The 25,074-nt window shown below is 46.7% G+C and overlaps 1 protein-coding gene across 1 annotated transcript; it reads right to left on the bottom strand.

Moving 5' to 3' along the window:
• On the bottom strand, positions 1-25,074 carry LOC141730796 (fatty acyl-CoA hydrolase precursor, medium chain-like). Its single transcript, XM_074551056.1, has 14 exons — positions 24,940-25,074; positions 7,752-7,944; positions 6,934-7,078; positions 6,357-6,490; positions 5,868-6,021; positions 4,890-4,991; positions 3,967-4,071; positions 3,782-3,835; positions 3,169-3,309; positions 2,997-3,083; positions 1,882-2,029; positions 1,565-1,696; positions 1,161-1,233; positions 1-742 (listed from the first exon to the last, which is right to left on the bottom strand). Exons 1-14 carry the CDS (start codon positions 25,010-25,012, stop codon positions 568-570), a joined length of 1,716 nt encoding a protein of 571 aa, XP_074407157.1. The 5' UTR covers positions 25,013-25,074; the 3' UTR covers positions 1-567.

Below are 25,074 nucleotides of genomic sequence, written 5' to 3'. Positions count from 1 at the left end.
TCCAAAAAATCAAAGCACCATTTATTTAGAACAATTCACAAAGCAATAGAACAGGTAGAGATTTTCTGTCCTCTTTTGTGAGATGTCAAGCTCACCTCACAGAAGTAGGTTGATGGATGCTCTGCTGCCTACAAGCTATTTCCAGTTACAGAAAGCAGAAAGAGTCTCTAGGAAGGACAACTGACCATGCCCTTCTGAAAGAAGAAGGGAATAAGCATATAAAATCGTCTGACATTTACAGTATATTCTATATATATATTTTCCTACAGATTTCAGTTCATTTGCCCATTCCCACCTCAGTATTCACTTTTGATATGCACTGAGTAGGTACCATGGTCTGTCTGGACCCGGAATGATTGTGGCAGTTTTTTCTGGTTGTTTCATTAAATAGTGATTTTCAGTCTGACAAACATTCTGAATGCCCCTTGTTGCTCTCCTTTCACTGTGATTAGGACAGCAGATTACACAACAGTGAGTTAGAAGGTGATTATTACTCTGTATGCTGACAAACTCATTTTGTTTGACTTTCTTTTGGGTTTTAAAAGCAAACTGTGCCCCCCACAGACCTTATAAATCTGTGTGTTTTCTCTTTCCACTCTGACTTTCTTTCATGAGCTGTGCCCAAAACTGCACTCTGTGTTCTTTCAGTTTCTCTGCTGCCTTTTGCTCCAGGTCTATTCCCAGATATTTTTCCTCCAGGTCATACTGAGGCCAATGGACCAAGCCCTCCCCGTTGGGATTTCTGGAAATAACAGAAGGAAAAGTTAGCTCTCTATTTTCCAATCCATTGCTGTCTGACTGCTCAGGTTCAGAGCATTTCAGAAAACCAGCAGGTGAGCCCAGCCGATGTGATTCTGGTACCTGAATAAATGAACAGTATTTTATGAAAGTGCTCATCAGTGGAACAGCAAAAGAGTAAATGTTGCCATTCTTTTTAGCTCTAAAACTCCATTGCTGATGGAGTAACTGCCCTTAGATTTTTTTCTTCCTCATGTCTGCAGGTGCTTTTAAAAGACCATTAAGAAGAGAAATTGCTTCAATATTTCTCCTATATTCTGTCAAATTTCAGTAAGCACCATGTAAGTACTGCTTCAGGATGGTAAGTATGGTCTGGGCAGCACAGACTGAACTTGAGCTGTAATTAGCACTGTAATTCTCACCCATTTTTAGCAAAGTTGGTCCAGTATCTCATCACAGTTCTGCTAAGTTCATTTTCTTCTTTTGTAGCACCTCCTGCAAAGGGAGAGATGAAAGGGCCACATTAGAAAGTAACTAATGAGCATGAGCTGTATCATTGCAACACTTCTCCTGGTTGCCATGAGCTGTTGGAGGTTTTTCTAGCAGAGAGCTGCAGATGAATGATGTAATGCAAAGTATCTGCTACTGAAGACAGAAGATGTTTATGCTCATAATAATACTTATAACATATATATGGTATGCTAATACTAAGTATAATGTCTATAATGCTCATAAAGAGAGAAATTTTATTCTAAAGCCATGCAGTAATTGAAATGAGAAGTAATGAGGGTCTAAAAGGAAGATGGAGGAAATATGGGTACATTACCAGCTAAGAATGGCTTTCCAAAGACAAAGGCAATCTCAGCTCCATGATCTGCTTTTACAAACTCTGGTACCAAACCTTCCACGGAACTCGGCCGATGTTGGAATTCATAAAAGAAGACTGGGTTGCCAGCATCTAGAGGAGACAGAAAAGTGCTGATTTGAGAGCTGAAAATACTGCTCCAGAGATGATAAATATTCATGAATACCAGTTTTGGTTACGTGAGAACACTACCAGTTCTCTGCATAGTGAAAAGTGGTGCACACTGTCCACACCACCCCCAGACAGAACTGTACAGCTGTTCTGAAGCTGCTGGGTACCTCTGTGGGATCTGGCCACTTGCACAGATGAGATGACAAAGTAGACATCTCCCAATGCATCCAGGAGGCCATCTCTGACCTGGGCAGGGCTTTCTGCATCCCCCATGTACTCCTTGTACACTGTGTCAACAACTTCAGATGTAAGGCCCTGAAACAGCAATGAAAAGTATTATAATGATGATGAATATTGTAAGGAGCAACAGCAGTGGGTGAGTGTGGCCTCTGCACATCCCTGGCTCATCCTCACCAAGAGCTTTCAGAGAAAATCCCCAGCTGTGTCAGAGTGTGGCTCAGAGCTCAGAGTGGATTTACACAGCTGTGGGTACAGGTGGTCTTGGGGACAAGAGGGATGCAAGATCAAAGGATCAACCACCTTTAGATAAGCAGCAGTCAGTGATGCTGACTGTTCTCTCTTCTGTGCAAACACCTTCACAAGAGCACAGAAATCCTGCTGGATTTCATCAAATCCATTGATTGTTGTCCATGACCATAATTTCTCCTGTTCAGAACAAGCCTGGGCTCTGCATTTCCAAGTTCATGGTGAATCTTTGTGTCATTGAATGATCCTTGCAAGTACTGGCCCTGCTTCTAGAGTCCTTAATTCTTACCTCATAATCTTTGCTTTTCTATGGAGTAGCTTCAGGAGAGCACAAAGGCACCACAAAGCCAAGAGATTTGTAAATTACAGGGAAGCAAAACCTCGAGAAACCTGAAGGAAGGTGTCAGTGCACCCCAAACCTCTCGGGCTTTCCTTTCAGTGCCCAGCTACTGCTTTAGGAGGTTGTGTCCCATAGGTCTCCTGCCAGACCTGCTGCTGCTCTGCATGTCTTGCATGACCTGGGGGGATCTACAATGTCCAAGCGACCTTGTTTAGGTACTGCATCACTCCTGGATTCCCACAGAACTCCTTTTGAAGCAGAGGGGCATTTAGGCTGGGAATGCAAAGAGTATTTCCAGTGACTGGAGGTTACAGGAGTGCAGCACCTGTGTGCCTGTTTCTGCCCCAATTCAGGGAGCTGTCCAGCACAATGGCATTCCCCTGTGTCCCTCCAGGGGTAAAACCAGGCAGACCAGCCAAGCAGCAGCACTGGGTTATTCTGAAACTGGTCTCTTACCTTAATGAATAGTGCTAAATTGCTCTGTAAAATCTGACGTGCAACACCTTTATCCAGACCATCCACAAAAGGCGGATATTTCATCATCTGTGTGAAACAGATAATTATACTTACTAAAACAGCCTCTATTTACCAAATGATACTTAAATATTAGCATTTTAACATCTCTTACCATAGGAATTCCCCATCCAAATTCACAGTTATTTACTCCTATGATGTATGGGACAGCATTGATTGATTTTTCAGAGAGTAATTCCATGGGACTCTTTGGAAAAAATACACCATCTACACATGCACTGATTAAAAAGAAATCCTGAACAGAAAGGGAAAAAAGAAGTCTTCATTAGTGCATTCATTTTACTTCCTTAAGGTGTTCAGATTTTAACTGCAGTTCCGAAGTGAAACCAAATGAAAATACAAAACAATGGTAAGCAAGGCATTTTACCATTTTCTTTCTAACAGCTGTTCTGCACTAGGCAGGAGGTTCTGTGAAGATTAACATTATATTTCTAATGTTTGTGAAGCAGAAGTCATTATATTGAATTTATATATTTCCTTAGTTAATAATGGCCATGGATGTGTGGAACAGTGGGAAAAACCACATCTGTACTGAAGTTTTAGAGGCACATAAGCATGGTGATAAGAACTTTTAAGTAGGACATAACATGTGATTTGATTTTCAGGTTCTCCAGAATCATCTGTGCCATTTTCTTTTCCTTGCCCTAGCTGAGCATGACAGCAAGCCACAGGTAGCTCCAAGTGCATGCAGAATGAAGGGCAGGAACCTGTTTGCACTTTTCAGGCGAGGAGTCATTGCAGATCTGCAGTGCTGTCATGTCCTGAAAAAGTCAAGAACGCCAGATTTTACATCCACTTCAGGTTCTCCTAATATTACATCCCACAAAGAGTATTCTTTGGGATGACAAAGTCTGAGGTGTCATTTAAATGCAAGAAGAATTATTTCACCAACCATTTTCTGCGTTATCTGTAGTATTTCTTCTTCAGTTTTTCCTCTCAAGCATTCAACCATTGCAGCTGAACTGGATTTTTCACAGCCAGAGACAGCAGCAATTTTCTGCAAGCAGTGAGAACAAACACTTTTGGACACATTTCCTCTGTCTGGCTCTACGAGACACCAAGTGCAGCAGGAGCAGCCAAAGCTCCTGCACAAAGGATGCTGGAGCCTGGCTTGTCCCAGCTCCTGAGGGAGGGCACTGGAAGCCCTCACAATCCTTCACACCACGGGCTGGGCAGGAGGGGAAAACCTCTGCCTCCAGGTTCTCTTGATACAGAAATATTCTGAGACAATGCTGGTAAATAACAGGCTGGGCTGAGAAGGCTGGGTGACATAAAGGAGTTAGAGAATAAACCATCTGCAGGGCAACAGAGAGCACATTCTGCCACTCTTGGTGATGTCTTTTTGGCTGGAGCAAGAGCTGCCATTAGAGACAGCTGTCTCTTTGATGTGCCAGCTTCCAGGTTCTGGTAATTGTTCTTTGCAGTTGAAGAGAAAAGAAAGGATGAAGCCATAGTTCTCAAAGTAAAAAAAACCTGAATAAAGTCTTGTTTATTTGTAGACCACAGGCATCAAACAGGAGGGGAAGAGAAGAGTATTCAGAGTCTGATACTGTTTTCCTGCCAAACAGTATATGTGGAGTTTTCTTAAAGACCCTACATGTTACAATATTCCTCGACTTTACATTCTTCTCTCTTTGTGGATATTTGGGTGTTTGAAAAGCAACATGTTAAACATATACTATTTGCACACAGAAATACTGCCTTTAAAGACTGCCTTCACCCACAAGAAATGTGAATTCACATGATTCAATACTTTGGACTGAACAGTTTAAGATATATCTGGAAAAAGGAATTAAAATGACCACAAATACCCACCTGTGCATCCTCCTTAGGCTGGTCAGTGAACAGGCCCAGGGCTGCAGTGCCACTCTCTGAAATGGCCTTGTGGAACAAGCCCTTGGCCAGGGGAGATAAGACCTGTGAGAAAGCAAGGACAAGCATGACAAGCAGTGTGTTCTCCCCTGGGATTTTGGGTTTCAGTATCAGCAGGGGCCATTGGGGGCATTTGGAAAGCCCATGTGCTAAGAGTGTCCCTGTGCAGCCTCTGGCCACAGCCCAGCTGTGCAAAGTGCTTTGGAAGCGCTGGCAGGGATGGGGAGCTCAGGGCCTTTCCCTCCCCTGCCCTTTGCTCCCAGGGCCTCCCAGCAGCACCTGCAGGGCAGGTACAGATGGGATGTGCCCAAGGCAGGCTGGCTCTGCTGCAGAAGGGCAGGAAAGAGCTTTTGGCAACGGGAAGCAGGGATGCGCATGCCAGGTACAAGGAAGCGTGGCTGGGCTGTGTGAGCTGTACCAAAGTGGGAGCGACTGGAGAAGGAGAGAGTCACAGCCAATGTGCTCCGTGCTGGAGTGAAGATTTTACACAATCACAGGGTCACAAACTGCTGGGATTGCACCAGCTGCCAGAACTATTCACCTCAATCACTTTGCACAAGTGGCTGTCAAAGCAAACAGAAATTGGGCAAGAGTCCACAATACCTTCTAATAGACTTTTCTCATGAGATTAGACTTTGACGGTTTTTGACATTGAAAAAAACACTACAAACTAAAGAGAACTTAATTCAACAGATGAGTAATAACATTCTGTTTCTTAACCACAACATTTGAGTATGAAAATGACAAATTATTATCATTCAAAAATCTGTTTTATTTTGCTTTGTTGTGTTATCAAAGACCCAGGTGATGTGTCACTGTAACCCTGTCCCTTTTCTCTCGCTGACTTCCCATGCAAATACTGAAAATGGATGGAGGGGTTTTCCCCCAAGTAATTACAATTCATGATTACTGGGAACTTACAAGAGCAGAAACACTGATTCCTCCTGCAGATTCTCCAAAGATAGTGACAGATCCTGGATCTCCTCCAAAATGCATGATATTTTCCTGAACCCAGCGAAGAGCCGCCACTTGGTCTAAATATCCCCAGTTACCCCGGGCATGCTCATCACCAGTGCTGCAGGGACAGAACAGATTTGTTCAAGTGCTCAATGCAAGCCAAGAGGCAGAGGAAAATACAGTCTGTGGTGTGAGAAATCATCTGCCATTCTCTACAGAGAACTTCCCTCCAGGACTGACAAATGGATGGCTCGGGCATCCCTGAGATTGGAGCAGCAGCCCCACAAGAACAGACCTGGAAGCTGCCTTGGCACTGGAAATTGTCCCCAGTGCTGCAGGTGCAGTTCAGAAATGTTTCTTTGCATAAGCAAGTCTTCTGCACTTCTCTTTACAAAGGCTTTGCACACATCCTTTTGGAAATCACTTGGGAAAAACTGACATCAACCAACTTACCTAAAATATCCAGCAATACCGAGTCTGTACTGAATTGTTACAACCACCACGTTGTCAAATGCTGCAAATACAGAGCCATCATATGATGAAGCTGCTCCAAAAACTAATCCGCCACCATGGATCCATACTAGGACCTGGAAAAAGAAACACAGGATCAACCCAGCTCAGGTAAGAGCCTCCCGTGAGAAAAACTAAATATAGCTCATGATACAACATTGTCTGCTATTTCACTCCTATTCTGTCAGAAAACATTTCACAAATTGCAGAAATCATTCAAATCTGAGGCCTGCAGGGCCACAAACTGGCACTGCTTTTGTTAAATGTTTACACTGTGTCAGTGCCCTGTGACTTTGGACTGATCCTTTGGATTAAATCAAGCACTGCTTAGCTAAATGGCAATACAATTTTACTTGTAAAATAGGATTTTGTGTCTCTTTAATTCCAGCTAATATTTGCTGGGACAAAGCATGTAAGTTGTTCATCACTACAAAAGTGCCCCTGCATGTCTGCTCATGGCAGAGGTTGAAGTTTTCCTGTCAGGTAATTTTGCTGAAGGTGTTATAAGGATTTTGCTTACAGGCAGCTTCTGCTTTTCTCCTGACGAAACAGGTGTGTAGACATTTAGGTACAAGCAATCCTCAGACACTTGCAGAGCAACTTTCTCTTTTCTGTTGGTAATCAAGTCTGAAAAATTCTGTCCTTGTACTTGGTCCTGTAGACACCTGATTAAACACAAAAGTAACAGGGTAACAGGCAAGAGAATTCACTAAATCCTGAAAGCTGTGAAGAGAAACGTTTTTTGTACTTCCACAACAAAGTGCCAAGCAGAAACAGATATCCAGCACACGTTTAGTTTGGTATGTGAAATACATATGAAAATATAAATGAATTATTTGAAGTCTCCAATAGCTTTTTACTTTGCAATGGTAGATATTGGACTTGAGACACTAAACAGGGCCAGTGGAACAACTCAAGGGAGTGAGACTTTTACAAGGTAGATTGGAATTGCTGTGCATTTCCTATGTGCCCTTTTAAGCACTTGACTCAGCAGTTTCCCGCTAACATTGTGTTCCAACATTTCCTCAGCTCCCTTCTGTCCCTGCTCCAAAGGTTTCCAGTGATTGGTAAGGGATGGCCAAGAGCTCCTGAGGCAGAGCATTGTCTGTAAGTGCTGCTCCATCTCAGCTCTCTCTGATGCCTGTCAGAGAGCAGCTGCTGGCACAGAGAGTAGCTCCCAGAGTGTCTTTGGAAATGCATCCACTGGGACAGCTGCAGGTGCAGTGAGGGGGCACCAAGGAATTTGTCTTCATGGATGGCCCTGTGAGCGCATCAGAGTCTTGGTTGTGCCCAGAGTTTAACATCATGACAGGGTGAGTGGTTTGGTCATGGCCTTACATTGGTGGGTAGGAAGTGGCATCTCTGACACCTTCCCATGGCTCAGGTGGCTGTGGTTCAGAAAACCTCAGTGATCCAACGGGAGGCTTAGCAAAAGGAAGTCCCAAAAAGACATTTACAGTCCTCTCAGCTGTGTCCACGTGGAATTGGTACCCTCGGACTCTCCCGTATTTGGTCTCTGCTTCTGGTTGTTCTGTGGGACAGCAGCACAGAATCACATCACTGCTCTGGTTGTAAGTAATTGCTAGATTTGCTACTTAAATGTACACCTTTAGTGGACTTAGACAAGTAGTTTTTGTACATAAAGCTTCCTCAAACTCTCATCAGCATTAATAGTACACTATCTTAGTGTGCTATTACATTTTACTCTTTTATTTTACTAATTTTATTACTAGTGTTTACTCAATTAAATTTTACTACCGTTTAGTCAATTAAATTTTAATTGTATTTTTATGTTGCAGTGTGTTGCAATGTCCTGTTTTAAACTTCCGGGTCCCTTCCCAGGTGTGCCTATACCTTCTCCCTTCCCCCTCGCCCCTTGCTGAGTGTGCCCTGTCAATCAGGCTAACATACCAGCAAGGCGTTGTGTGGTTGGTCCCTCAGGCCTGGGGGACATTGGATAGGTGTCCCTAGTCCCTTGAGACCGTGCCCCTTTCACCTGGTTGGTAGCTCACCTGTCCCCTCCCCTTACCCTGTCCCGGAGCTTAAAAGGTTAATGAGACCATGCAGCCTCCATTCTGGTTGGAGCAGTTGCCCCGGTTCAGACCTCTGTAACCATGGAATAAACATCTGGACAACCCTCCAGCGGAATCCTCTCCTTTTCTCTTCACCATCGCCAGAAGCTCTCTCTCCTGAGGTAAACGGAGTCCCTGACAAGCCTGGACTTGCTCAGTGCCCTGCTGCAATCTCCGGCAGCCGAGGTATCTCTGGGGTAAAGCACCACAGAAGCCGCCTTTGGCTCAGCAGCGAGGGTCAGAACTGGCCCAGGCACCATCTAACTGGTAATATTGGGATTCCTATTTCAATATATTGGCGTCCCTGGGAGGGCAAAGCGGTTCCGCAGCCCAAGAACGGACTCGCAGTACCTCAGAGACGTTTCTGGCAGCCGTGCACCCAGCTGAAAGGAGCCTTGCTTCAAGACTCCCAGCTAGAGACTTTGGGAATACTCCCAGAAAAAGTTTCGTGGACTTGTTAGGCGCCTCTGGAAAGCCCGGCTTCATTGTGGTGAGCAGATTTTCCAGAGGAAGAAGAGGGTAGCCTCTCTTGCCCAGAGAGAGGTCGTTTTCCGGTGGAGACCTGCCTGCCTAGACCCAGCCACCTACAGCTTCCATTTCACGTGAGTATATCTGCTTTCGGTAGAGCAGAAGCTTAAAAACAGACTCTGCCGTGACTTCTGTTCCCTTTTGCCTTTGCATTTTTGGCTTCGCAGCCCCACAGATGGGAATTCATTGCGTTCTAGGCTTTTAGCTTTCTGCCGCGTGTTTCACTGTCTTTTGGAATTCGCGCCGGAGCGGGATCGCTCTCTGCCCTTCCACCCCGGCTCAGCAGCTCTCGGCTCTCTGCTCCGCGGAGGACTCTCTTTCTCTCTCTGTGCGGGGGAGGGGGGGGGGCTCTCTTTCCACATGGCCGGGGGATCTCTCTCAGTGCGGGGTCAGGAGTGCTCTTTGCACAAGCGGCGCGGCGTGGGGGCCCTGGTTTCGGCTGCCACGTGGAGTGGCTGCTCTCTCTGCTCCGCGGGGGGGCTGCATTCCACAGCGGGGGAGGCTTTGTTTCTGCCTTGGCTCGGCAGGGCGTGCCCTGCTGCTGCTGCCCGGGAATTTTAAAAGCAGTATATACAGCTGCATTGTGAAGCTTTTGTCTGCTCGTTATCGCTTTCTATCTGTGGGGTTTTTTTTTAGAAATTGGTAGCTGATTTTAGCTTTGTTTTTGGTCAGGCAGGATTAAGTACTTTGCTTTTTACATCTAACATGGGTTCCAAACTCAGCAATGTACATAAAGGAGTGTATTATAATATTGTTAGCATTTTAGTCAATGGTAATGTGAAATTCTCTAAAGGAAAATTGAAACAGTTTATAAGATGGCTTTTTCTGCAGTTCCCAAACATTTCCCCTGAAGAAATCCACAATATTCAATTCTGGGATAAAGTTGGGAATGAATTGATAACCTTAGGACAATCTGGCAAATCACCCTAAGGTAAATTTGTGTTCTGGAGTTTACAAATTTGAACAGCATTGCTCAAACAAAAGGAAATGGAGAAAAAGCCAAATGTAAAGCCATGTACCTCTGCTCACCCTGTTTCTCCCTCTCCTAGCTCTAAAACCCCTAAACCTCTTTCCCCAAAACTTGGTATTTTAAAGAGTGCAAACTCATTGGGAAGTCGGCTCCCAGAGTGTGCAAGAATACCTGAGTCGTCTTGTTCACAAAGCCCTGGCCAGGCTGCGTGGAAAAATTCCCAACCCCCTGTATCCCCTCCTCTAAAGCCCAGAGCACGTGTTAGCTTTCCGGAGAGCAGTGATGCCCAAAATGGCCCCCAGTCCCTAGGGGGTCCGCAAAATGGTGGATGCCACGTGGCATCTTCCCAAACCTGGTCTTCTTCTTCCCAAAATCCTCTTAAGCATGCCAAAATTCCTGCCCCATCCCCCTGTCCTCCTGTTCCTCGTGACCCCTTCCCCCCTTCCCCCCCCTTTCCTGCAATACCCTCAGCTCCGCCCCTCTACTCCTCCCAGGGGGCGTCTGCTGATGTCACCAGGTGTCCCAGCCCCCTGGAAGCCCCTTGACCCCGCCCCTTGTTCCCACGGTTTCCCTGCCCCTTGCTGGCTCCCTGTCCCCGCCCCCTCCCCGGGTTCCCACGGTGGGGACACACCCACTGCCTGTCCCCAAACCTGTAGCTGTGATCCCAATGCTTCTGATTCCAGAGATACAGAGCAGGGGACAGCAGACCCAATGCATAGTCCCATGTTGTCACTAGCTCCTGTTACCTTTCAGCCTGCAGCTCAAGCCAGGGCAGCTCCAACTGCTAATTGGAGCTCCTTTGGACGACAATTGATTAAAGAGATCTGTAAATCTCATAAAAAATATGGTCCACACAGTCCATATTTCTGTGGCCTTTTAAATTCTGAATTGAGTAGGACTGTGGTAGTCCCTCATGTTTTAAAACAGCTTTTTTCCTGCCTCATGACCTCCACGGAATTCAAATTATGGGAATCAGCATTGAAACAACTGCTAAAAGATGCTCTCCCAGGCTTACAGGCTGATCCAAACACAGCGAAAGACAACAGTGGTAACCCTATTACCATTGAGCACCTCTGTGGTGAGGACCCGTGGTCTTCTCCCTCAGCCCAAGCCACTGCAATTCCTGCAGAAACACTTGAGAAAGTAAAAGAAGCAGCTGAAAAAGCATTTTTTTCCCTCCAACCTGAGGGGCCTTTTGAGCCCCATAGTAAAATTAAACAGCTACAATCAGAGCCCTTTTTGAAATTTGTAGAAAGGCTAACTAGAGCCATTGAAATGCAGGTTAAAAAAGAAAATGCTAGGGAAGCAATTTTAGAGGAAATAGCGTTTACAAATGCAAATGAACAGTGTCGAGCGGCAATCCTGAGCCTTCCTATGGAACCTTCCCCTACATTAAAAGATATGCTTCTAGTCTGTAACAGGAAAGTGCCTCTGATGACTGTGGCTGAAGACACCAGACCAAGGCTGCTGCCAAGACCACTTCAGCGTGTTGCTGTTGCCAGCCCTGCGCCTTTTCCCTCAGCACAGCAGTACCCTGGGCAGCAGCGGAGACCAGCAATGGTTGAGCCCACTAAACCATGCCTGCTTTGTAATAACCTAGGACACTGGAGCAACCAGTGCCCCCTGAAAAGGGAATTTGATGAATTTAGAAATGGCAGGGGAGGAGAACTACAAGCCCTCCCTGGGGGTCAACAACAAAAAAACTGAGAATAAAGCGCCAGCCTGCCAGGAGTGCAGACATAAAAAGAGCAGGCCAAGAGAATAAGGGTAGCAAAACAAATCAAGCGCGCAGTAATATTAACATTTGTGTAAGTGAAGCAGGTGCTTCAAAGACCAAGTCTGCTAGTCCACTGTTGAAGGTGAAACAAAATAACCTTTGTTATGATTTAAGTGATCCTGTATTAACCTCATCTTCTGTCAATGAGCCTTACAGGTTGCAGCTGACAGAGTCACTCCACCTGAAGGACACTGACTGGCATTTTTGTCTCTGTAAATCCTGAACAGAAGGGTACTTGGAACCGAATTCGTTGTAAGTACATCATCATTGGGGACACCAAAAACACACCACAAGAGATTGAAATCGCTCCGGGAATGACAACATCAGATCCCAAGCAATTTGTTCTCGGCCTGCACTGTTTCCACCCACCCCTGTTTCTTCCCAAGGGACAAATTGTTGCACAAGCTATCCCTGTGCCATCTTTACCTAAAAATATCGAAAAACAAGGGCCCACAGTTGCCCGGGTCCAAGTTATTGGGAAAGAGAAACCCAAATTGTGGTGCAATGTCAGTGGGGGTGGGGAGTCTAAATGCATTGAGATGCTTGTAGACACAGGTGCAGACTGCACAGTGATTCCAGTACAAGACTGGCCAGCACATTGGCCTTTACAAAATGTTGCTGGTCACCTTCGAGGTGTAGGAGGTCTGCAATTGGCAAAACAATCCAAAAGCATTATTCAATTCGAGGGTCCAAACGGACAATTGCCAAATATCCGTCCATTTGTGTTAGATTATTCAGAACCTTTGTTAGGGAGAGATTTAATGGCCCAGTGGGGTGTCACAATTGATATTCCAGACTCTCCACAGCATTTTTGTGCAGTAGTCATTAAACAACAGCCCCCCACCCAAAAACTGAAGTGGAAAACAGACAAACCAGTTGATGTGAAACAGTGGCCACTCAGTAAACAAAAAATAAAGGTGCTTGAGGAACTAGTACAAGAGCAACTAAAAAAGGGCCACATTGTGGAGACCATGTCCCCATGGAACTCTCCAGTGTTTGTCATCCAAAAAGCTGACAAAAAGAGGTGGCGACTCCTCTGTAACCTCCGACAAATTAATAATGTAATTCTCCCCAACCTGGTATGCCATCCCCAACAATGCTTCCCCAAGTTTGGAAATTAGCTGTTATTGATATTAAAGATTGTTTTTTCCAAATCCCATTGCACCCTGATGATGCACCGCGTTTCGCATTCTCAGTCCCTTCTATCAATTTAGAAGCTCCTATGAAAAGGTACCATTGGACCGTTCTTCCTCAGGGATTAAAGGTATCTCCAGCTATCTGCCAGTGATATGTCTCTTCCCTGCTTTCCCCAGCGCGTGCAGCCGCAGAGAAGGCCATCATCTATCATTATATGGATGATATCCTTGTGTGTGCCCCCAATGATGATTTACTCACACATGCGCTTGACCTAACGATCGATGCATTGATTGTTGCAGGGTTCGAGCTCCAGGAAAAGAAAATTCAAAAGATGCCACCTTGGAAGTATTTGGGCTTAGAAATTGGAAATAGGACCATTGTTCCTCAAAAACTAGAAATCAATCCAAGGATCAAGACCCTTGCAGATGTCCACAAGTTGTGTGGGTCTTTGAATTGGGTAAGACCATGGCTTGGTCTGACTAATGAAGACCTTGCCCCTCTTTTCAATTTATTAAAAGGGGGAGAGGACCCAGGTGCTCCTAGGTCTATTACCCCAGACGCACGGAAAGCTCTAGAAAAGGTTCAGATTGCAATGTCCACAAGACAGGCCCACCGATGCCGGCCTGACCTGCCATTCAAATTTATCATCCTAGGTAAGTTGCCACACCTCCATGGAATTATTTTCCAGTGGGAGGAAAAACAAACACCTAAGGCAAAGGACACACCAATAAAGGACCGGGACCAGAGGGACTCTCTCTTGATCATAGAATGGGTTTTCCTCAGTCACAAAAGGTCCAAGAGACTGACAAAGCCTCAGGAGCTGTTAGCGGAACTGATCCGGAAAGCAAGGACCCGGATCAAGGAGTTAGCAGGATGTGATTTTAAGTGCATTCACATTCCAGTTGAGTTAAAATTAGGTCAAAATACTATGAAAATACTGGAACAATTGTTTCAAGAAAATGAAGTGTTGCAGTTTGCCCTGGATTCCTACTCAGGACAAATTTCGGTAGCTCGGCCCGCTCACAAATTGTTTGAACAAAATGTTCAATTTACTTTAAAATTAAGAACTGCTCTAAGTAGGAGACCTTTAAAAAGGGCTCTAACTGTCTTTACAGATGCGTCCGGGACGTCCCACAAGTCCATTATGACTTGGAAGGATCCTCAAACCCAGCAGTGGGAGACGGACATTGCTGAGGTGTAAGGTTCACCTCAGGTTGCTGAATTGGCTGCGGTTGTTAGGGCTTTTGAAAGGTTCTCAGAACCATTTAATCTGATTACAGACTCTGCATACGTGGCAGGAGTAGTATCCAGAGCAGATCAAGCAATACTGCAAGATGTATCTAACATTGCACTTTTTGAATTGCTCTCAAAACTGGTAAAGTTAGTCACTCACCGAGAGCAACCATTTTATGTGATGCATGTCAGGTCACACACTGACTTGCCAGGGTTTATCGCTGAAGGCAACAGAAGGGCAGATGCTCTTGCTGCACCTGCAGTGATGGCCACTCTCCCAAATGTTTTTGAACAGGCAAAAATCAGCCACCAGCTTTTCCACTAAAATGCACCTGGCCTGGTTCGTCAGTTTAACATCACTCGAGAACAGGCCAAAGCGATTGTGGCCACTTGCCCAAATTGCCGACAACATGCACTCCCTACAGTGAGTACGGGAGCAAACCCAAGGGGACTGAACAGTTGTGAACTGTGGCAAACAGATGTAACACACATACAGTCTTTTGGACGGCAGAAATATGTTCATGTTAGTGTAGATACCTTTTCTGGAGCGGTCTATGCTTCTGCCCACACAGGAGAATCATCTATTGATGCTATTAAGCACCTCTTACAGGCTTTTTCTTTTATGGGCATCCCCAAGGAGCTGAAAACTGATAATGGGCCTGCTTATAAATCCAAGGAATTCGGGAGCTTCCTGCAGCAATGGGGAGTAGAGCACAAAACTGGCATCCCCTACTCCCCTACAGGTCAAGCCATTGTAGAAAGAACTCACCGTGATATTTAAAGGGTCCTGGACCAGCAACAACAGGTTCTGAAAGTAGAACCTCCCCACATCCGGTTATCCAGGGCACTATTCACAATCAATTTTCTGAATTGTTCTTTTGACAGCCTGAACCCACCCATCCTACGCCACTTTGGGGGGAGCAGTCACAGGTTGATGAAAGAAAAACCTCCAGTTTTAGTAAAGGACCCTGAGACTTGGAAAATGGTGGGACCTTACAAATTGGTTACTTGGGGACGTGGATACGCCTGTGTGTCCACCCCCTCTGGTTTAAGGTGGGTTCCTTCCAAATGGGTAAAGCCCTATGTTCCCAAAGTCTCAGAGAAATCTGCAGAAGCACCCCAGGTTGCTCACGCTGCCTGGAGAAGAAAACGCCGCACGCGTTCTCTGGAGGAAATTCCATTTAAGCCTCCTATCTAGAATAGTTTGTAATATATGTCTGTCTCAAGTTCCTTGTACCAGTTTAGATCCCACTGTTCGTGTGAAGCCTCGAGACGCCATGAGACCGAGCCTGCTTCTCGTCCTACTCGTGATCATCCCACCTGCGATCTCCTACATAGTACCGCAGCCCGAACCACATATGGACTACCTTGACAAAGGTTCTCGGACATAAACAGAGAAACTGACAACTGGCTGAATGGACTGTTCAAAGGCTGGGGACTCGCGGGCTGGTTGGGATCTATTCTGAAAACTGTGTTTTTAGTGCTGTTTATTTTAGTTATAGTTCTTGTAGTTGTTAGCATTGGTTTTTGGACTAATCAAACGCATGGTTCTCAAGTTAATTTCAAGCTCATCCCCCCCTCCTGAGGTCTACCATTTGGAAGCCCTCAGTGCTCCAGTGGATGACCTGGAAGCCTCAGTGGAAAACACTGACCCTCCTGTAGAAGAAGAACCAATTTACCAACCATGGTTTGGCAATCATTCTGCACCATAAACACAGTCCTCTTCTTTTTAAACAAAACTAGGGGGAGATGTTGCGGTGTGTTGCAATGTCCTGTTTTAAACTTCCGGGTCCCTTCCCAGGTGTGCCTATACCTTCTCCCTTCCCCCTCGCCCCTTGCTGAGTGTGCCCTGTCAATCAGGCTAACATACCAGCAAGGCGTTGTGTGGTTGGTCCCTCAGGCCTGGGGGACATTGGATAGGTGTCCCTAGTCCCTTGAGACCGTGCCCCTTTCACCTGGTTGGTAGCTCACCTGTCCCCTCCCCTTACCCTGTCCCGGAGCTTAAAAGGTTAATGAGACCATGCAGCCTCCATTCTGGTTGGAGCAGTTGCCCCGGTTCAGACCTCTGTAACCATGGAATAAACATCTGGACAACCCTCCAGCGGAATCCTCTCCTTTTCTCTTCACCATCGCCAGAAGCTCTCTCTCCTGAGGTAAACGGAGTCCCTGACAAGCCTGGACTTGCTCAGTGCCCTGCTGCAATCTCCGGCAGCCGAGGTATCTCTGGGGTAAAGCACCACAGAAGCCGCCTTTGGCTCAGCAGCGAGGGTCAGAACTGGCCCAGGCACCATCTAACTGGTAATATTGGGATTCCTATTTCAATATATTGGCGTCCCTGGGAGGGCAAAGCGGTTCCGCAGCCCAAGAACGGACTCGCAGTACCTCAGAGACGTTTCTGGCAGCCGTGCACCCAGCTGAAAGGAGCCTTGCTTCAAGACTCCCAGCTAGAGACTTTGGGAATACTCCCAGAAAAAGTTTCGTGGACTTGTTAGGCGCCTCTGGAAAGCCCGGCTTCATTGTGGTGAGCAGATTTTCCAGAGGAAGAAGAGGGTAGCCTCTCTTGCCCAGAGAGAGGTCGTTTTCCGGTGGAGACCTGCCTGCCTAGACCCAGCCACCTACAGCTTCCATTTCACGTGAGTATATCTGCTTTCGGTAGAGCAGAAGCTTAAAAACAGACTCTGCCGTGACTTCTGTTCCCTTTTGCCTTTGCATTTTTGGCTTCGCAGCCCCACAGATGGGAATTCATTGCGTTCTAGGCTTTTAGCTTTCTGCCGCGTGTTTCACTGTCTTTTGGAATTCGCGCCGGAGCGGGATCGCTCTCTGCCCTTCCACCCCGGCTCAGCAGCTCTCGGCTCTCTGCTCCGCGGAGGACTCTCTTTCTCTCTCTGTGCGGGGGAGGGGGGGGGGCTCTCTTTCCACATGGCCGGGGGATCTCTCTCAGTGCGGGGTCAGGAGTGCTCTTTGCACAAGCGGCGCGGCGTGGGGGCCCTGGTTTCGGCTGCCACGTGGAGTGGCTGCTCTCTCTGCTCCGCGGGGGGGCTGCATTCCACAGCGGGGGAGGCTTTGTTTCTGCCTTGGCTCGGCAGGGCGTGCCCTGCTGCTGCTGCCCGGGAATTTTAAAAGCAGTATATACAGCTGCATTGTGAAGCTTTTGTCTGCTCGTTATCGCTTTCTATCTGTGGGGTTTTTTTTTAGAAATTGGTAGCTGATTTTAGCTTTGTTTTTGGTCAGGCAGGATTAAGTACTTTGCTTTTTACATCTAACATGGGTTCCAAACTCAGCAATGTACATAAAGGAGTGTATTATAATATTGTTAGCATTTTAGTCAATGGTAATGTGAAATTCTCTAAAGGAAAATTGAAACAGTTTATAAGATGGCTTTTTCTGCAGTTCCCAAACATTTCCCCTGAAGAAATCCACAATATTCAATTCTGGGATAAAGTTGGGAATGAATTGATAACCTTAGGACAATCTGGCAAATCACCCTAAGGTAAATTTGTGTTCTGGAGTTTACAAATTTGAACAGCATTGCTCAAACAAAAGGAAATGGAGAAAAAGCCAAATGTAAAGCCATGTACCTCTGCTCACCCTGTTTCTCCCTCTCCTAGCTCTAAAACCCCTAAACCTCTTTCCCCAAAACTTGGTATTTTAAAGAGTGCAAACTCATTGGGAAGTCGGCTCCCAGAGTGTGCAAGAATACCTGAGTCGTCTTGTTCACAAAGCCCTGGCCAGGCTGCGTGGAAAAATTCCCAACCCCCTGTATCCCCTCCTCTAAAGCCCAGAGCACGTGTTAGCTTTCCGGAGAGCAGTGATGCCCAAAATGGCCCCCAGTCCCTAGGGGGTCCGCAAAATGGTGGATGCCACGTGGCATCTTCCCAAACCTGGTCTTCTTCTTCCCAAAATCCTCTTAAGCATGCCAAAATTCCTGCCCCATCCCCCTGTCCTCCTGTTCCTCGTGACCCCTTCCCCCCTTCCCCCCCCTTTCCTGCAATACCCTCAGCTCCGCCCCTCTACTCCTCCCAGGGGGCGTCTGCTGATGTCACCAGGTGTCCCAGCCCCCTGGAAGCCCCTTGACCCCGCCCCTTGTTCCCACGGTTTCCCTGCCCCTTGCTGGCTCCCTGTCCCCGCCCCCTCCCCGGGTTCCCACGGTGGGGACACACCCACTGCCTGTCCCCAAACCTGTAGCTGTGATCCCAATGCTTCTGATTCCAGAGATACAGAGCAGGGGACAGCAGACCCAATGCATAGTCCCATGTTGTCACTAGCTCCTGTTACCTTTCAGCCTGCAGCTCAAGCCAGGGCAGCTCCAACTGCTAATTGGAGCTCCTTTGGACGACAATTGATTAAAGAGATCTGTAAATCTCATAAAAAATATGGTCCACACAGTCCATATTTCTGTGGCCTTTTAAATTCTGAATTGAGTAGGACTGTGGTAGTCCCTCATGTTTTAAAACAGCTTTTTTCCTGCCTCATGACCTCCACGGAATTCAAATTATGGGAATCAGCATTGAAACAACTGCTAAAAGATGCTCTCCCAGGCTTACAGGCTGATCCAAACACAGCGAAAGACAACAGTGGTAACCCTATTACCATTGAGCACCTCTGTGGTGAGGACCCGTGGTCTTCTCCCTCAGCCCAAGCCACTGCAATTCCTGCAGAAACACTTGAGAAAGTAAAAGAAGCAGCTGAAAAAGCATTTTTTTCCCTCCAACCTGAGGGGCCTTTTGAGCCCCATAGTAAAATTAAACAGCTACAATCAGAGCCCTTTTTGAAATTTGTAGAAAGGCTAACTAGAGCCATTGAAATGCAGGTTAAAAAAGAAAATGCTAGGGAAGCAATTTTAGAGGAAATAGCGTTTACAAATGCAAATGAACAGTGTCGAGCGGCAATCCTGAGCCTTCCTATGGAACCTTCCCCTACATTAAAAGATATGCTTCTAGTCTGTAACAGGAAAGTGCCTCTGATGACTGTGGCTGAAGACACCAGACCAAGGCTGCTGCCAAGACCACTTCAGCGTGTTGCTGTTGCCAGCCCTGCGCCTTTTCCCTCAGCACAGCAGTACCCTGGGCAGCAGCGGAGACCAGCAATGGTTGAGCCCACTAAACCATGCCTGCTTTGTAATAACCTAGGACACTGGAGCAACCAGTGCCCCCTGAAAAGGGAATTTGATGAATTTAGAAATGGCAGGGGAGGAGAACTACAAGCCCTCCCTGGGGGTCAACAACAAAAAAACTGAGAATAAAGCGCCAGCCTGCCAGGAGTGCAGACATAAAAAGAGCAGGCCAAGAGAATAAGGGTAGCAAAACAAATCAAGCGCGCAGTAATATTAACATTTGTGTAAGTGAAGCAGGTGCTTCAAAGACCAAGTCTGCTAGTCCACTGTTGAAGGTGAAACAAAATAACCTTTGTTATGATTTAAGTGATCCTGTATTAACCTCATCTTCTGTCAATGAGCCTTACAGGTTGCAGCTGACAGAGTCACTCCACCTGAAGGACACTGACTGGCATTTTTGTCTCTGTAAATCCTGAACAGAAGGGTACTTGGAACCGAATTCGTTGTAAGTACATCATCATTGGGGACACCAAAAACACACCACAAGAGATTGAAATCGCTCCGGGAATGACAACATCAGATCCCAAGCAATTTGTTCTCGGCCTGCACTGTTTCCACCCACCCCTGTTTCTTCCCAAGGGACAAATTGTTGCACAAGCTATCCCTGTGCCATCTTTACCTAAAAATATCGAAAAACAAGGGCCCACAGTTGCCCGGGTCCAAGTTATTGGGAAAGAGAAACCCAAATTGTGGTGCAATGTCAGTGGGGGTGGGGAGTCTAAATGCATTGAGATGCTTGTAGACACAGGTGCAGACTGCACAGTGATTCCAGTACAAGACTGGCCAGCACATTGGCCTTTACAAAATGTTGCTGGTCACCTTCGAGGTGTAGGAGGTCTGCAATTGGCAAAACAATCCAAAAGCATTATTCAATTCGAGGGTCCAAACGGACAATTGCCAAATATCCGTCCATTTGTGTTAGATTATTCAGAACCTTTGTTAGGGAGAGATTTAATGGCCCAGTGGGGTGTCACAATTGATATTCCAGACTCTCCACAGCATTTTTGTGCAGTAGTCATTAAACAACAGCCCCCCACCCAAAAACTGAAGTGGAAAACAGACAAACCAGTTGATGTGAAACAGTGGCCACTCAGTAAACAAAAAATAAAGGTGCTTGAGGAACTAGTACAAGAGCAACTAAAAAAGGGCCACATTGTGGAGACCATGTCCCCATGGAACTCTCCAGTGTTTGTCATCCAAAAAGCTGACAAAAAGAGGTGGCGACTCCTCTGTAACCTCCGACAAATTAATAATGTAATTCTCCCCAACCTGGTATGCCATCCCCAACAATGCTTCCCCAAGTTTGGAAATTAGCTGTTATTGATATTAAAGATTGTTTTTTCCAAATCCCATTGCACCCTGATGATGCACCGCGTTTCGCATTCTCAGTCCCTTCTATCAATTTAGAAGCTCCTATGAAAAGGTACCATTGGACCGTTCTTCCTCAGGGATTAAAGGTATCTCCAGCTATCTGCCAGTGATATGTCTCTTCCCTGCTTTCCCCAGCGCGTGCAGCCGCAGAGAAGGCCATCATCTATCATTATATGGATGATATCCTTGTGTGTGCCCCCAATGATGATTTACTCACACATGCGCTTGACCTAACGATCGATGCATTGATTGTTGCAGGGTTCGAGCTCCAGGAAAAGAAAATTCAAAAGATGCCACCTTGGAAGTATTTGGGCTTAGAAATTGGAAATAGGACCATTGTTCCTCAAAAACTAGAAATCAATCCAAGGATCAAGACCCTTGCAGATGTCCACAAGTTGTGTGGGTCTTTGAATTGGGTAAGACCATGGCTTGGTCTGACTAATGAAGACCTTGCCCCTCTTTTCAATTTATTAAAAGGGGGAGAGGACCCAGGTGCTCCTAGGTCTATTACCCCAGACGCACGGAAAGCTCTAGAAAAGGTTCAGATTGCAATGTCCACAAGACAGGCCCACCGATGCCGGCCTGACCTGCCATTCAAATTTATCATCCTAGGTAAGTTGCCACACCTCCATGGAATTATTTTCCAGTGGGAGGAAAAACAAACACCTAAGGCAAAGGACACACCAATAAAGGACCGGGACCAGAGGGACTCTCTCTTGATCATAGAATGGGTTTTCCTCAGTCACAAAAGGTCCAAGAGACTGACAAAGCCTCAGGAGCTGTTAGCGGAACTGATCCGGAAAGCAAGGACCCGGATCAAGGAGTTAGCAGGATGTGATTTTAAGTGCATTCACATTCCAGTTGAGTTAAAATTAGGTCAAAATACTATGAAAATACTGGAACAATTGTTTCAAGAAAATGAAGTGTTGCAGTTTGCCCTGGATTCCTACTCAGGACAAATTTCGGTAGCTCGGCCCGCTCACAAATTGTTTGAACAAAATGTTCAATTTACTTTAAAATTAAGAACTGCTCTAAGTAGGAGACCTTTAAAAAGGGCTCTAACTGTCTTTACAGATGCGTCCGGGACGTCCCACAAGTCCATTATGACTTGGAAGGATCCTCAAACCCAGCAGTGGGAGACGGACATTGCTGAGGTGTAAGGTTCACCTCAGGTTGCTGAATTGGCTGCGGTTGTTAGGGCTTTTGAAAGGTTCTCAGAACCATTTAATCTGATTACAGACTCTGCATACGTGGCAGGAGTAGTATCCAGAGCAGATCAAGCAATACTGCAAGATGTATCTAACATTGCACTTTTTGAATTGCTCTCAAAACTGGTAAAGTTAGTCACTCACCGAGAGCAACCATTTTATGTGATGCATGTCAGGTCACACACTGACTTGCCAGGGTTTATCGCTGAAGGCAACAGAAGGGCAGATGCTCTTGCTGCACCTGCAGTGATGGCCACTCTCCCAAATGTTTTTGAACAGGCAAAAATCAGCCACCAGCTTTTCCACTAAAATGCACCTGGCCTGGTTCGTCAGTTTAACATCACTCGAGAACAGGCCAAAGCGATTGTGGCCACTTGCCCAAATTGCCGACAACATGCACTCCCTACAGTGAGTACGGGAGCAAACCCAAGGGGACTGAACAGTTGTGAACTGTGGCAAACAGATGTAACACACATACAGTCTTTTGGACGGCAGAAATATGTTCATGTTAGTGTAGATACCTTTTCTGGAGCGGTCTATGCTTCTGCCCACACAGGAGAATCATCTATTGATGCTATTAAGCACCTCTTACAGGCTTTTTCTTTTATGGGCATCCCCAAGGAGCTGAAAACTGATAATGGGCCTGCTTATAAATCCAAGGAATTCGGGAGCTTCCTGCAGCAATGGGGAGTAGAGCACAAAACTGGCATCCCCTACTCCCCTACAGGTCAAGCCATTGTAGAAAGAACTCACCGTGATATTTAAAGGGTCCTGGACCAGCAACAACAGGTTCTGAAAGTAGAACCTCCCCACATCCGGTTATCCAGGGCACTATTCACAATCAATTTTCTGAATTGTTCTTTTGACAGCCTGAACCCACCCATCCTACGCCACTTTGGGGGGAGCAGTCACAGGTTGATGAAAGAAAAACCTCCAGTTTTAGTAAAGGACCCTGAGACTTGGAAAATGGTGGGACCTTACAAATTGGTTACTTGGGGACGTGGATACGCCTGTGTGTCCACCCCCTCTGGTTTAAGGTGGGTTCCTTCCAAATGGGTAAAGCCCTATGTTCCCAAAGTCTCAGAGAAATCTGCAGAAGCACCCCAGGTTGCTCACGCTGCCTGGAGAAGAAAACGCCGCACGCGTTCTCTGGAGGAAATTCCATTTAAGCCTCCTATCTAGAATAGTTTGTAATATATGTCTGTCTCAAGTTCCTTGTACCAGTTTAGATCCCACTGTTCGTGTGAAGCCTCGAGACGCCATGAGACCGAGCCTGCTTCTCGTCCTACTCGTGATCATCCCACCTGCGATCTCCTACATAGTACCGCAGCCCGAACCACATATGGACTACCTTGACAAAGGTTCTCGGACATAAACAGAGAAACTGACAACTGGCTGAATGGACTGTTCAAAGGCTGGGGACTCGCGGGCTGGTTGGGATCTATTCTGAAAACTGTGTTTTTAGTGCTGTTTATTTTAGTTATAGTTCTTGTAGTTGTTAGCATTGGTTTTTGGACTAATCAAACGCATGGTTCTCAAGTTAATTTCAAGCTCATCCCCCCCTCCTGAGGTCTACCATTTGGAAGCCCTCAGTGCTCCAGTGGATGACCTGGAAGCCTCAGTGGAAAACACTGACCCTCCTGTAGAAGAAGAACCAATTTACCAACCATGGTTTGGCAATCATTCTGCACCATAAACACAGTCCTCTTCTTTTTAAACAAAACTAGGGGGAGATGTTGCGGTGTGTTGCAATGTCCTGTTTTAAACTTCCGGGTCCCTTCCCAGGTGTGCCTATACCTTCTCCCTTCCCCCTCGCCCCTTGCTGAGTGTGCCCTGTCAATCAGGCTAACATACCAGCAAGGCGTTGTGTGGTTGGTCCCTCAGGCCTGGGGGACATTGGATAGGTGTCCCTAGTCCCTTGAGACCGTGCCCCTTTCACCTGGTTGGTAGCTCACCTGTCCCCTCCCCTTACCCTGTCCCGGAGCTTAAAAGGTTAATGAGACCATGCAGCCTCCATTCTGGTTGGAGCAGTTGCCCCGGTTCAGACCTCTGTAACCATGGAATAAACATCTGGACAACCCTCCAGCGGAATCCTCTCCTTTTCTCTTCACCATCGCCAGAAGCTCTCTCTCCTGAGGTAAATGGAGTCCCTGACAAGCCTGGACTTGCTCAGTGCCCTGCTGCAATCTCCGGCAGCCGAGGTATCTCTGGGGTAAAGCACCACAGAAGCCGCCTTTGGCTCAGCAGCGAGGGTCAGAACTGGCCCAGGCACCATCTAACTGGTAATATTGGGATTCCTATTTCAATATTTTTAAAATTTAATTTTCAATGTATTTACACACTTTCACTTTTATTTTTATTAAATCATTAGAGCTGACATATCTCAACCTTCATATTGATTGGCCTGTATGTCCATCTCCGTCAGGTATATAATTTGCACTGTCTTACATGCATTGGGGGTTGCATAGAGGTTTTAATATTTTTTTGTTTACCCTGGGTTGTCAGATAAAAACCCATGTTAATATCTGTGTGTAAGGTCTAACATCAAATACATATCTGGTACTGTGTCTGTTCAGCCTCAGCAGGCAAGATTTTGGGACAGGGATTTTGCAAAGAAGGCAAGTAAAAGAAATGAATGAAAGCAGATTAAAAGCTGAAATGAAATTTTTACTACTGCAGCTCAGTTTGTGTGCCCAGCTCAGTCCAGGGTCTGTGCCCATCGCTGCTCAATGTTTGTACCTGGCTCAGCCCAGGGATTGTGTCCAGATCAGCTCAGGCTTTGTGCCCATCCCAGCCCAGGATTGTGCCCAGCTCCGCCCAGGGTTTGAGCCCATCCCAGCCCAGGGTTTGTGTCTATATCAGCCCAGGGTTTGTGCCCATAGCAGCCCAGGGTTATTGCCCATTCCTGCCCAGGGTCTGTGCCCATCCCAGCCCAGGGTCTGTGCCCATCCCTGCCCAGGGTTTGTGCCCATTCCGGCCCAGCGTTTGTGCACATCCCAGCCCAGGGTTTGTGCCCATCCCTGCCCAGGGTTTGTGCCCTGCTCTCGGCTGGCCCCGGAGGCAGCTGCAGGTGCCCTCTCTCCTGCAGCTGCCCCGGGCCGTATCCCCGGTGTTTACCTGCGGCCACCAGCGCCGCGGCCCCGAGGCAGAGGATCCAGGCCAGCAGCGCCGCGTCCCTCGCAGCTGCCATGGTGCCACTGGCCCCCAGCCCGCGGGCCGGGCCTTTATAGGCTGGGCCTGGGCCGCCTTACG

Source organism: Zonotrichia albicollis, chromosome 13, assembly GCF_047830755.1.
Source record: "Zonotrichia albicollis isolate bZonAlb1 chromosome 13, bZonAlb1.hap1, whole genome shotgun sequence".
In the NCBI taxonomy this organism is placed as follows: Eukaryota; Metazoa; Chordata; class Aves; order Passeriformes; family Passerellidae; genus Zonotrichia; species Zonotrichia albicollis.
Note: the sequence above shows the minus strand (reverse complement) of the source record. Positions and strands in the feature narration are given on the sequence as shown.